This window comes from Lithobates pipiens, unplaced genomic scaffold (genome assembly GCF_037356315.1).
Source record: "Lithobates pipiens isolate NorthernLeopardFrog02 unplaced genomic scaffold, aLitPip1_a1.2 Scaffold_22, whole genome shotgun sequence".
NCBI classification, from domain to species: Eukaryota; Metazoa; Chordata; class Amphibia; order Anura; family Ranidae; genus Lithobates; species Lithobates pipiens.
Genome location: NW_027507784.1, coordinates 74,448,836 through 74,460,957, shown reverse-complemented (window position 1 = coordinate 74,460,957; position 12,122 = coordinate 74,448,836). Strand labels below are relative to the sequence as shown.

Here is a 12,122-nt window from a genome sequence, read left to right as displayed (position 1 = left end):
GCTGCCCTATACTGCAGCAGTCCTTCAGCGGTATAGGGACTGACGCACAGTCTGCTAAACACTAACACACAACCTGCTTGGTCCACAAAAGTTTTTATAAGGACTGGTAACTTGGTATAGGGTGCTACGGTACATAGGCCTGAGTGCAGTACAGTCTGCTGTTCTGTAAGGACCGCTATCGGTCCACAATACATAGGGTTGCCGTGCACTACTGCTGACCGCTGCCCTATACTGCAGCAGTCCTTCATTGGTATAGGGACTGACGTACAGTCTGCTAATCACTAACACACAACCTGCTTGGTCCACAAAAGTTCTTATAAGGACTGGTAACTTGGTATAGGGTGCTACGGTACATAGGCCTGAGTGCGTTACAGTCTGCTGTTCTGTAAGGACCGCTATCGGTCCACAATACATAGGGTTGCCGTGCACTACTGCTGACCGCTGCCCTATACTGCAGCAGTCCTTCATTGGTATAGGGACTGACGTACAGTCTGCTAATCACTAACACACAACCTGCTTGGTCCACAAAAGTTCTTATAAGGACTGGTAACTTGGTATAGGGTGCTACGGTACATAGGCCTGAGTGCGTTACAGTCTGCTGTTCTGTAAGGACCGCTATCGGTCCACAATACATAGGGTTGCCGTGCACTACTGCTGACCGCTGCCCTATACTGCAGCAGTCCTTCATTGGTATAGGGACTGACGTACAGTCTGCTAATCACTAACACACAACCTGCTTGGTCCACAAAAGTTCTTATAAGGACTGGTAACTTGGTATAGGGTGCTACGGTACATAGGCCTGAGTGCGTTACAGTCTGCTGTTCTGTAAGGACCGCTATCGGTCCACAATACATAGGGTTGCCGTGCACTACTGCTGACCGCTGCCCTATACTGCAGCAGTCCTTCAGCGGTATAGGGACTGACGCACAGTCTGCTAAACACTAACACACAACCTGCTTGGTCCACAAAAGTTTTTATAAGGACTGGTAACTTGGTATAGGGTGCTACGGTACATAGGCCTGAGTGCAGTACAGTCTGCTGTTCTGTAAGGACCGCTATCGGTCCACAATACATAGGGTTGCCGTGCACTACTGCTGACCGCTGCCCTATACTGCAGCAGTCCTTCATTGGTATAGGGACTGACGTACAGTCTGCTAATCACTAACACACAACCTGCTTGGTCCACAAAAGTTCTTATAAGGACTGGTAACTTGGTATAGGGTGCTACGGTACATAGGCCTGAGTGCGTTACAGTCTGCTGTTCTGTAAGGACCGCTATCGGTCCACAATACATAGGGTTGCCGTGCACTACTGCTGACCGCTGCCCTATACTGCAGCAGTCCTTCATTGGTATAGGGACTGACGTACAGTCTGCTAATCACTAACACACAACCTGCTTGTTCCACAAAAGTTCTTATAAGGACTGGTAACTTGGTATAGGGTGCTACGGTACATAGGCTTGAGTGCGGTACAGTCTGCTGTTCTGTAAGGACCGCTATCGGTCCACAATAGATAGGGTTGACGTGCACCACTGCTGACCGCTGCCCTATACTGCAGCAGTCCTTCAGCGGTATAGGGACTGACGTACAGTCTGCTAAACACTAATACACAACCTGCTTGGTCCACAAAAGTTCTTATAAGGACTGGTAACTTGGTATAGGGTGCTACGGTACATAGGCTTGAGTGCGGTACAGTCTGCTGTTCTGTAAGGACCGCTATAGGTCCACAATAGATAGGGTTGACGTGCACCACTGCTGACCGCTGCCCTATACTGCAGCAGTCCTTCAGCGGTATAGGGACTGACGTACAGTCTGCTAAACACTAATACACAACCTGCTTGGTCCACAAAAGTTCTTATAAGGACTGGTAACTTGGTATAGGGTGCTACGGTACATAGGCTTGAGTGCGGTACAGTCTGCTGTTCTGTAAGGACCGCTATAGGTCCACAATAGATAGGGTTGACGTGCACCACTGCTGACCGCTCACCTATACTGCAGCAGTCCTTCAGCGGTATAGGGACTAAGAGTTTTGTCACAGGGTCATTTAAAAAATGACATGCAGAGGAAGAGGCAGGCCCTTCCGCAGGGGTGGTAGGGGTAGGGCAGGAGCAACAGGCTTGAGCCAAAGTGGGAAGTTGCAGAAGGTGCGTTCAATTACTTTAAAGGATGCACCAGACTTGGTTGAGTGGCTCGCTCAGCCTTACTCTTCTGCACCCTCCTCATCCTCTCGATCTGCACCCTCTTCTTCACTCTCTGCTATGTGCACCCCCAAAGACACTACCACCAACAACACGACCACCACCACCACCACCACATACCTTCCGCTTGAGTCACTGGAATTATTTTCCGATCCATATCAAGAGGACATTTCTGATGCGCAGCCACTCTTGGTATTGGATCAGGAAGAGGAGGTAGCAACAAGCGCTACTCAGCAGTCTGACGCCAGTACCCAGATCAGCCCAAGGAGGAGGTTGGTCCCCGGTGTTGCTGCCTACTCTACTTATAGCGGTGGGGAAGGTGACGTTGATGATGACGTGTCTAGTGATGTCACGTGGGTGCCCACAAGAGAGGAAGAGGAGGGGAGTTCAGAGGGAGATATGGACCAGCAGATAGGGAGGAGAAGCAGCAATGACTTACATTGCACAGCAGGGACAAAGCAGACTGCAAATGTATCAGGAGCGAGTCATCGACCATGTACGGTCACATCTGGCGCTCCCAGGACACCGGCACATGGCTCCGCAGTGTGGGCTTTTTTTAACGTGTCCGCTGCTGACAATAGCGTTGCCATCTGCAATCTTTGCAGTCAACGCGTTAGTCGCGGTAAGCCCAATACTCACCTAGGGACGACCGCCTTAAGAAGGCACATGAGCAGCCATCACCGAGCCCAGTGGGAGCAACGGAACACACAAAGCCACACTGCAGGCTCTCACCGTCCAGCCTCGTCTTCTACTTCTCCTTCTCCTCTCTCCTCACAATTGTCCTCCACTCCACCTTCCATCACGCCAAGCTCACATTTTTCTGCAAAAAGGCAGGCTTCCGTGGGCCTAATGTTTGAGCGTAAAAAAATGATGACGCCGGATAACCCTCTTGCCCAACGGTTGGCGGCTGGCTTGTCAGAACTCATAGCCCGCCAACTACTGCCATATAAACTGGTGGACTCGGAGGCCTTTCGCAAATTTGTGGCCATTGGAACACCACAATGGAAGGTCCCAGGAAGGAAGTATTTCTCAGAGAAGGGCATCCCAGAGCTATATGGCCATGTTCAGCGGCAAGTGAATGTATCTCTGGCACACAGTGTCGGTGCCAAGATACATCTGACCACAGACACGTGGTCTAGCAAACACGGGCAGGGAAGGTATATCAGTTTTACTGCCCACTGGGTGAACCTTCTGACGGCCGTCAAGCATGTAACCCGTGGCACCCGTGTAGATTTGGTTTTACCGCCACGGATTGCATGCAGGCCTGACTCTTCTTCTCCTCCTCCTACTCCATCCTCCTCCCTCTCCTCCTCAGCTGCCTCCTCCTTTTCCGCTGCTAGCGTCTCTTCCACTGCACCGCCCAAGCTCCCCAGAACCTATTCCACATGCCAGGTGAGACGTTGCCATGCCGTGCTGCGTCTGTTGTGCCTGGAAGCAAAGAGCCACACTGGCCCGGCACTCCTTTCAGCTTTGCGTTCACAGGCAGATGAGTGGCTAACACCGCTCAATTTGACAGTTGGTAAAGTGGTGTGTGACAACGGTGCCAATCTGCTTAGCGCATTGAAACAGGGCAAAATCACGCACGTGCCGTGCATGGCACACGTCTTAAACTTGGTCGTGCAGCGATTCCTTGTCAAATACCCTGGGGTCCAGGACATCTTGCGGCAGGCAAGGAAAATCTCGGCCCATTTCAGAAGATCTTACACGGCCATGGCTCGCCTTGCTGACATTCAGCGGCGACACCATCTGCCGGTCAGACGTCTTATTTGCGATTGCCCGACGCGATGGAACTCAACCTTCTATATGCTTGATAGGCTGCTCCAGCAGAAACGTGCAGTTAACGTCTACCTGTATGAACTCTGCGAAAGAAACGGTTCTGGGGAGCTGGGTTTTTTTTCACCGCGCCAGTGGCTGCTCATGCGCGACACATGCAGACTTCTGCGGCCATTTGAGGAGATCACCAAACTGGTCAGTCGCAGCCATGGCGCCATCAGTGACATGGTACCTTATGCCTTCTTTCTGGAGCGTGCATTGCGTCGTGTCATTGATCAGGCTGTGGAGGAGCAGGAGCGGGAAGATGAGGAAGTCGCAATGCTGGATGAATTCCCAGGGGGGGCTACTCTATCTGAGACAAGTCAACAACAGGAGTCTGATGAGGAGTCAGAGGAGGATGGTGCCGGGGCGGATGAGCAGGAGCAAGAAGAGCATGCTTTAAACCTTTCTGGGATCCCTGTTGTGCGAGGATGGGGAGAGGAGAATGAAGAGGACGACATTATCCTGGATGATGAGCAGGAGCCAGGCCACCACACCGCTTCCACTTTAGTGCAAATGGGGGCCTTCATGCTCCAGTGTTTTAATAGGGACCCCCGTATAAAAAGCATGAGGGTCAAGGACCAGTACTGGGTGGCAACGTACTTAGACCCCCGGTACAAACACAAAATGGCGGAAATGTTACCGCCGTCGCAGAGGGCTGTCAGAATGCAGCACTTCCAGGCCTTGCTTCGAGAAATGCTGCATTCTGCTTTTGCGTGCGCTGGCAGAGGAGCAATTCCCACTCCCAGAGAAGGATTTGCGGGTACCAATCCAACAGCGCCTGCAAGAAGAGGCCGGTTTGAAGATGTGTTGGTGACTTCGGATATGAGGTCATTCTTTCAGCCGACCCATCGACAGGTGTCATCCGGATCCAGCATCAGGGAACGCCTAGACCGTCAGGTGTCCGACTACATTGGGTTAACGGCCGATGTGGACGCTCTGAGGAGTGATGAACCCCTAGACTACTGGGTGGGCAGGCTTGACCTCTGGCCAGAGCTTGCCCAATTTGCAATCGAACTGTTGGCTTGCCCCTCATCCAGTGTCCTGTCCGAAAGGACGTTCAGCGCAGCAGGGGGGATTGTGACCGATAAGCGTACTCGCCTAGCTCACCACAGTGTTAACTACCTCACATTTCTAAAAATGAATGAGGCATGGATCTCGGAGGAATTCAACACATGTGATCAGTAGACCATGTATATGTCTATAAACAATTTTTGGAATCAAGCACACAGACCTTCTTAATTCATTTGGCTCACTTCCCTGACCCAAAAAAGCACACCGTACTATATGCCCCTACCCTCCTCTTTGAAGAGGTTGAGCGGTGTCATATTTCTACTGGGGCTGCTTATTATGAGGGGTTCCCACCATCCCTGTGCTGTGCTGACTTCCTCCTGGGTGTTCTTATTATGAGGGGCTCCCACCATCCCTGTGCTGTGCTGACTTCCTCCTGGGGGTTCTTATTATGAGGGGATCACACCATCCCTGTGCTGTGCTGACTTCCTCCTGGGGCTGCTTACGGTGCTGCTGTCAGCGCTGTATGTCACGGAGCTGCTGTCAGCGCTGTATGTCACGGAGCTGCTGTCAGCGCTGTATGTCACGGAGCTGCTGTCAGCGCTGTATGTCACGGAGCTGCTGTCAGCGCTGTATGTCACGGAGCTGCTGTCAGCGCTGTATGTCACGGAGCTGCTGTCAGCGCTGTATGTCACGGAGCTGCTGTCAGCGCTGTATGTCACGGAGCTGCTGTCAGCGCTGTATGTCACGGAGCTGCTGTCAGCGCTGTATGTCACAGAGCTGCTGTCAGCGCTGTATGTCACGGTGCTGCTGTCAGCGCTGTATGTCACGGAGCTGCTGTCAGCGCTGTATGTCACGGAGCTGCTGTCAGCGCTGTATGTCACGGAGCTGCTGTCAGCGCTGTATGTCACGGAGCTGCTGTCAGCGCTGTATGTCACGGAGCTGCTGTCAGCGCTGTATGTCACGGTGCTGCTGTCAGCGCTGTATGTCACGGAGCTGCTGTCAGCGCTGTATGTCACGGAGCTGCTGTCAGCGCTGTATGTCACGGAGCTGCTGTCAGCGCTGTATGTCACGGAGCTGCTGTCAGCGCTGTATGTCACGGAGCTGCTGTCAGCGCTGTATGTCACGGTGCTGATGTCAGTGCTCTGTATTACGGTGCTGCTGTCAGTGCTCTGTATCTCCTGCACCCTCTTGTTTGCCTACCCTGGTCCCTGACCTTCCCTCTCCTCCATTGCCTTCATTAGCTCCATAGTCCTGAATTGTCAGAACAATTTCCCAAATAAAAAAAAAATGCTTGTAGTTATCGATCCCAAATTCACCTCATACATGTATTATGCTATTGTCCAGGTGGTGGGACTACGTGCTACCCCCTAATAATTACCCCGTGGCCGCAAATTCGACCTAAAGGTTTGCGAAATTCGCCTCCCATTGAAGTCAATGGAGCCCGCGGCGAACGGTCGTTTTCGCGAACGTTTGTGCCCGTTCGCGTTTCGCGTTCGCGAAACGTCCCGTCGGAAGTTCGTCCATCACTACTCATAGCATGGCCTGTTCTCTCCTACTGCCACATCCTACCCTCACAGCTCTTTCCATTAATTCCCTGCTGTCAAAATGACAGCCGGGACTTGATCTGCAATACAGCAGCTATTACAGCCACTGCTGTTAAAAACACACTGTCTGAACAAAGATTACAAAGAAAAATTGTTACTTTGTATTTGCTTTGTTTCATTTATGCACGGATCAAAGGGGTGACCTTTGATCTAGATATCAAAGTCTTTTTTAGTCACTAAGGGGTGGGCTAACGGCAAGTTTTTTTGCCCAGTTTTAAAATGGGATATACACAAAAATCATATACTGGTAGGTCTGGTGTTCACAAACACTTTTTTGATTACGTTTTTAAAATTGTTGTTTTTCTTGTTTATATAGCAAACAAACAACAAAAAAAAAACCCACAATGATGATTAAATACTACCAAAAGAAAACACTATTTGTCTCAAAAAATTATAAAAAATCAATTTGGGTACAGTGTTGCATGACTGAGTAATTGTTATTCAAAGTGTGACGGCCCTGAAAGATTAAAATTGGCCCGGGCAAGAAGGGGGTGAAAGTGTCTGATACTGAGGTGACTAAATACTAAATCTTTCAGTCATGGCACTTGAGGCAGAGATTAGAGAGAGGTTGATTTACTAAAGGCATTAAGGCTGTTCACTTAAGGAGTAGTACAGCCAAAGCGCTTTGGTTGTACTTCTCCTGTGGATCACAGGAATGCAGTTCATTCTGTATTCCTGTGACCCATTTTCAGCTGACAGCAGGCTGAAGCCCGCTGTTGGCTGACATCACAAAGCCAATCCAGGCTTGGGAAAGATTGCAAACATATGTTTTGGATCTGCCTACATGCCTGGACTGGCACTTGGCTCAGCCTCTCAGCGAGCTGCTGAGAGCCTGAGATGGCCTCTCCTACCCCCTCCACAGCCCAGGGCTCCAGTGAGCATGAGGGGGGAAGGCAGAGCAGAGAGCCGGTGACTGAAAGTCACCGGCTCTCTGCTCAGGGAGCTCTGAGAACCGAGGGATTGGTGGTTTTTAAATGCTTGGTTATCAGTCTTAGAGCCGGCGTGGGACCGATGCTGCAGCCACCTAGATAAATATGATTCCCCCAAATAAAAATAAAAAATTCCCACACTTCTCTTTGAGCAAAGTGAACTTTCACTTTGCAAGGTCAATTTTTACATAGCTCATCCAATCATGAGCAAGCAAATTCATTTTTTTTATAAATTATATTTGTACATAATTGGGTATTCTATAAAAAGTGAATTTTCACCACATTCACTACGCTAAGTGAAAACTCCTTGCTAAGTGAAAGCACCCTACTTCTGCAGTAAACCACCCCTATATTCTCCTCAGACATGGGGAACTTGCAAGTCTTTATACTCCTCGTTAGCAGACCATCCCAGTAATTTGTATGTGTTTGTGCCAGAAATGTGGACTTTGTGTAAACAGGTTCTGTACAATAGGAACTACCTTTCATTGGCACAGAAACCAAAAATGTAAGTAGTTGTGTTTACATTTCTAGCAAGCGAATCTGTAAATGAGGACAAGAAGAAAACAGCACTAACAAAGCTTTGCGACTCAGTAAAATTTGAATTAAACACGAATGAAGATGCAGACTTTCTTTCACAGCTGAGGTGAGGAGTAAACAATGAACATAATGATTTTAACATTTCAGAATTCATCCATAGAAATAAAAATTCCATCTTAAATTCTGTTTCCTGCACTGGCCTTTCACTGACCTCTGAAATGACTCGCTGTACAATTGTGTGCAATTGTAAAGCCTTTTCTATAAGGGCTGTTGCATCCCGACTGCTTCCTATTATTTAGAACTTATTAAACTCCAGCCAACCTTTTTTTTTCTGTTTTAAATGGAGTGGAGACTGTTAAAGTCGTAGTAAACAAAAATGTATTGTGTTGCAGCTTACCAATCATTATGCCCTGTACACAAGCGGATTTTCCATCGGAAAAAACTTTGATGGTTTTTCCGACGGAATTCTGCTCAAGCTTGGCTTGCATACACACGGTCACACAAAAGTTCTCTGAACTTTCGACTATCAAGAACGCGGTGATGTACAACACTACGATTAGCCAAGAAAATGAAGTTCAATGCATTTAATGCATAAAATGCATTAAGATAAAAAAAACGTTCTGCTTTTACAACCACTTTATTGGTCAGTGTTAAAGAGGAAGAAAAGGCACTCTATATATATATATATTTTTTAAATGCAACCTGCAAGGCAAAGGCATATTGAGCTAGTATGCATAGCATACTAGCTCATTATGAATAACTTACCTGAGAATGAAGCCCCCGAAGCGGTCCTCCTTCATCATCTTCACCGCTGCCATGTATCCCAGAGTGACTTCCGGGTCTCGCTGCTTCGGCGCTGTGATTCGCCGGAGCCGCTATGACATCACTGCCGCGCATGCGCGCGGGAGCCGACACGAGCGGCATGTCGCCGTGATCTGCGGCCTGCTCAGTACGCCTGCGCGCCGCTGTCTACGGCACATGCACTGTAGACAGCGGTGCCTGTCTTTTTGTAAATATCTCCTAAACCGTGTAGGTTTAGGAGATATTTCTTGGACCTACAGGTAAGCCTTAATCTAGGCTTACCTGTAGGTCAAAGTGGTTTGTAACGGTTTACAACCACTTTAATTAGACCCGGGGAGGTACATTTAAAGTCCCAAACAACGCTTTTTTTTTTCTATTCACTTTCTAAGGGATGTTACCTCCTTAGGGTAAGTATTAATTTACACTCTACCCCCACACATGACATTTTGTATGTGAATGGCCTTCTCCAGCTGTATTGTAGGTTTTCAAAGGATGGTCAAGTAGGCAGATAAACCGCGGCTTTTACCAGTCACCCGCGTGAAAGAGGCCCGACTCTGCATTGCAAACAGGACAGTTAGAAGTTGATCAATTGGTTTGGGCAATGAGAGGCTTTTTATTTTTTTTGTTACATAAGTCCCAAAGGGTTAATATTTATCAGGCCTGTGGTTGTATATATTTCTTCCTAGTTTTGCAAGCAGTAGAGAAAAAAGGATGTGTTTGAGGAAGCCTTACACACACAAGTTGAATTATTGTCATCCAGATGCTGGTTATCAGCACAGCCACAAACTCTCCCTCCAGGAATGGCGAGACAGAGCGTTCCACAGCCTCCATTGTTCAAGCGGCAAGCGTTGTCACCTGCAGATAGAAAATATACACCTTAGCAGCTCATCATTCACAAGCAACGAGGAGGCCAACACAGAAATATCTTTTGCTGCAAACCTGAGAAACATTTGTCTGGTTACTTAAATACTGTGTGCGCTCAGACCCCGCAGGCAGCGGAGACATGAAATATTTGTGAACGGCCATCCTGCGTCTTTTGATAGTAAATTGTTTTTTCTTTTTCTCTACAGCTAAATAACATCACATGGTCAATGCATAGTGTGCTGGGCCCAAGTGCATAGTGTTGAGGTTTGTAGCCACTCATGGTCATTGAATGGAAACAGCAATACACAGGAGCTGATGAATGCTGTCCATGTTCAATAAGCTGGAATAATCAGATTTGTAATAATAGATGCAGAAGATGGCTTGTGCACCAATAGAGAAAATCCTTCTTTACTGGGTGCTGTGCATACACACGGTCTTACTAAAATAAACACTGCAAAGTACTAATTGTTAAAGCCCAACTGAACTTTCACATTAAATTTAATACATTACAGGCACATAACACCAAAAGGTGTGTACAGTCCTACTGTTTGTTTTATTTAGAAATAGGCAACATCCTGAGTAGATAAACCTGCTTCCTGCCAGCATCCTGTATTCGAGGATGCTTTTTATCTTTGTGTAAGCAGTGATCTCTCTGCAGAGGTGTGTCACATTGCTTGCTGAGTCAGAGCTACAACTCTCCAGTCAAGAGCAAACGCTTTGCTGAATGGAGAGCTCTATCTCAACAGGTGTGTTGGGCCTCTGCAAAGAGACCACTGTTTCCAAACTGAGGGCAAAAGTCCTTATTGCGCTATGTTGGCTGGAAATAGGATTTTTACTTATGCCGTATGCACACGAGTGGAATGTCCAACAGAAAAAGTCAGATGGAAGCTTTAAATCGTATATATATTCCGATCGCGTGTATGCCTCATCTGACTTTTTTTCTAAAATTCTGACGGACCTAGAAATAGAACATGTTCTAAATATTTACGAAGGAACCAATTCCTATCCGGAAAACCGCTCGTCTGTATGCTGTTCTGACGGACCGAAAACGACGCATGCTCTGAGGCAAGTATGAGACGGAAGCTATTGGCTACTGGCTATTGAACATCCTTTTTCTAGCCCCACTGTGCGTGTTGTACGTCACCGCGTTCTTGACGATCGGACTTTAGTGTGATCGTGTGTACGCAAGACAGTTTCAGTGGAATTCTGTCGGAACTCTGTCGGAAAAAACCTACACAGTTTATTCCGATGGGAAAGCCAGTTGTGTGTACAGGGCATTAGTCTTTTGCAATTTTCTAAAGAAAACAAGCTGTAAGACTGTGCATACCAATTCATTATGATTGGGCTACTAACCCACCTCAATGGGAAAATTTACTGACGTGCACCTACAGTATTTGCAAAGAGTACCACATTGCACTACACTTCATGGTATGTGCATTGTGGTATGCTACCATGTGTTGTGCAATGGCAGCCACTGTACTGTGTGCTTGCCTTTATCCAGCACTCCAATTGACACCTATGATGGGGCCTCACACTATTCCTCCCACTATAACCAATGATGGAGCACTGACACCGAAGCATTTTCTACTCCCACTGGCCACAGTCTGGCCCCCTGAAAACCGGAAGGACAGTAAGCTGGCCCTTTTGTTTCAAAAGTCTGGAGACCCCTGATATAGAGGCATGCACTGGTGCACAGTAACGTGTGTTACCACAATGCGTAGGGTTGAATGAGCCCTGTCTCCTGTTACACATCCTCAGTCTTCAAAGACACCTGTACCTAGTCTCTGAGCTCCCCCCAATGTTCACAAGCACTGACAAATCAGAAAATGTACCACCATTTATGTAAATCATGGCTCTTAAATGTATCTCTGCCTTCTATTTAAAGGAAAACTGTAAAACCAAATGCAGACATGCTACTTATATTTCTTTAAATATTTGTTTGTAAATTTGGGGTAACTATTAAAATTTGGAATAAGAAAAACCTGACTTTTTTTTTTTAGTAACAAGTTTTCAGCTATTATTTGTCTTACAATATGGCCTTGTTCACATGGGCATACTTTAGCACGTGCAAGGGCCGTGTTTGCCCACATGGGGATGCCTAGGTGTTCCATGTATCTCCATGCAGGTAGTCTCATTCATGTCAATGGGGACACAGCGACTGCATGGACACTGCTCCAAATTTGACAGCTGTGTGGGTGTGGGTACACAAATGCACACTATCTACATTCTGGGACAAGTCCCAGCACCCCCACAGATGTCAGATTGGGAACAGTGGCTGTATCTGTGCAATCACTGTGTCCCCATTGACATAAATGAGACTGCCTGCACAGAGATGCATGGAACACCTATGCATCCCCATGCAGG

At 47.7% G+C, this 12,122-nt stretch overlaps 1 protein-coding gene across 1 annotated transcript in view; it reads right to left on the bottom strand.

Annotated features, from left to right (window-relative positions):
- The window catches only part of LRP1B (LDL receptor related protein 1B), a 2,110,020-nt gene that overhangs the window by 979,225 nt on the left and 1,118,673 nt on the right, over positions 1-12,122 (bottom strand). Inside the window, exon 15 of the mRNA XM_077447755.1 lies at positions 9,627-9,749. Within this exon, the coding sequence (XP_077303881.1) occupies positions 9,627-9,749 (123 nt within the window). The remainder of the gene's footprint in view (positions 1-9,626; positions 9,750-12,122) is intronic.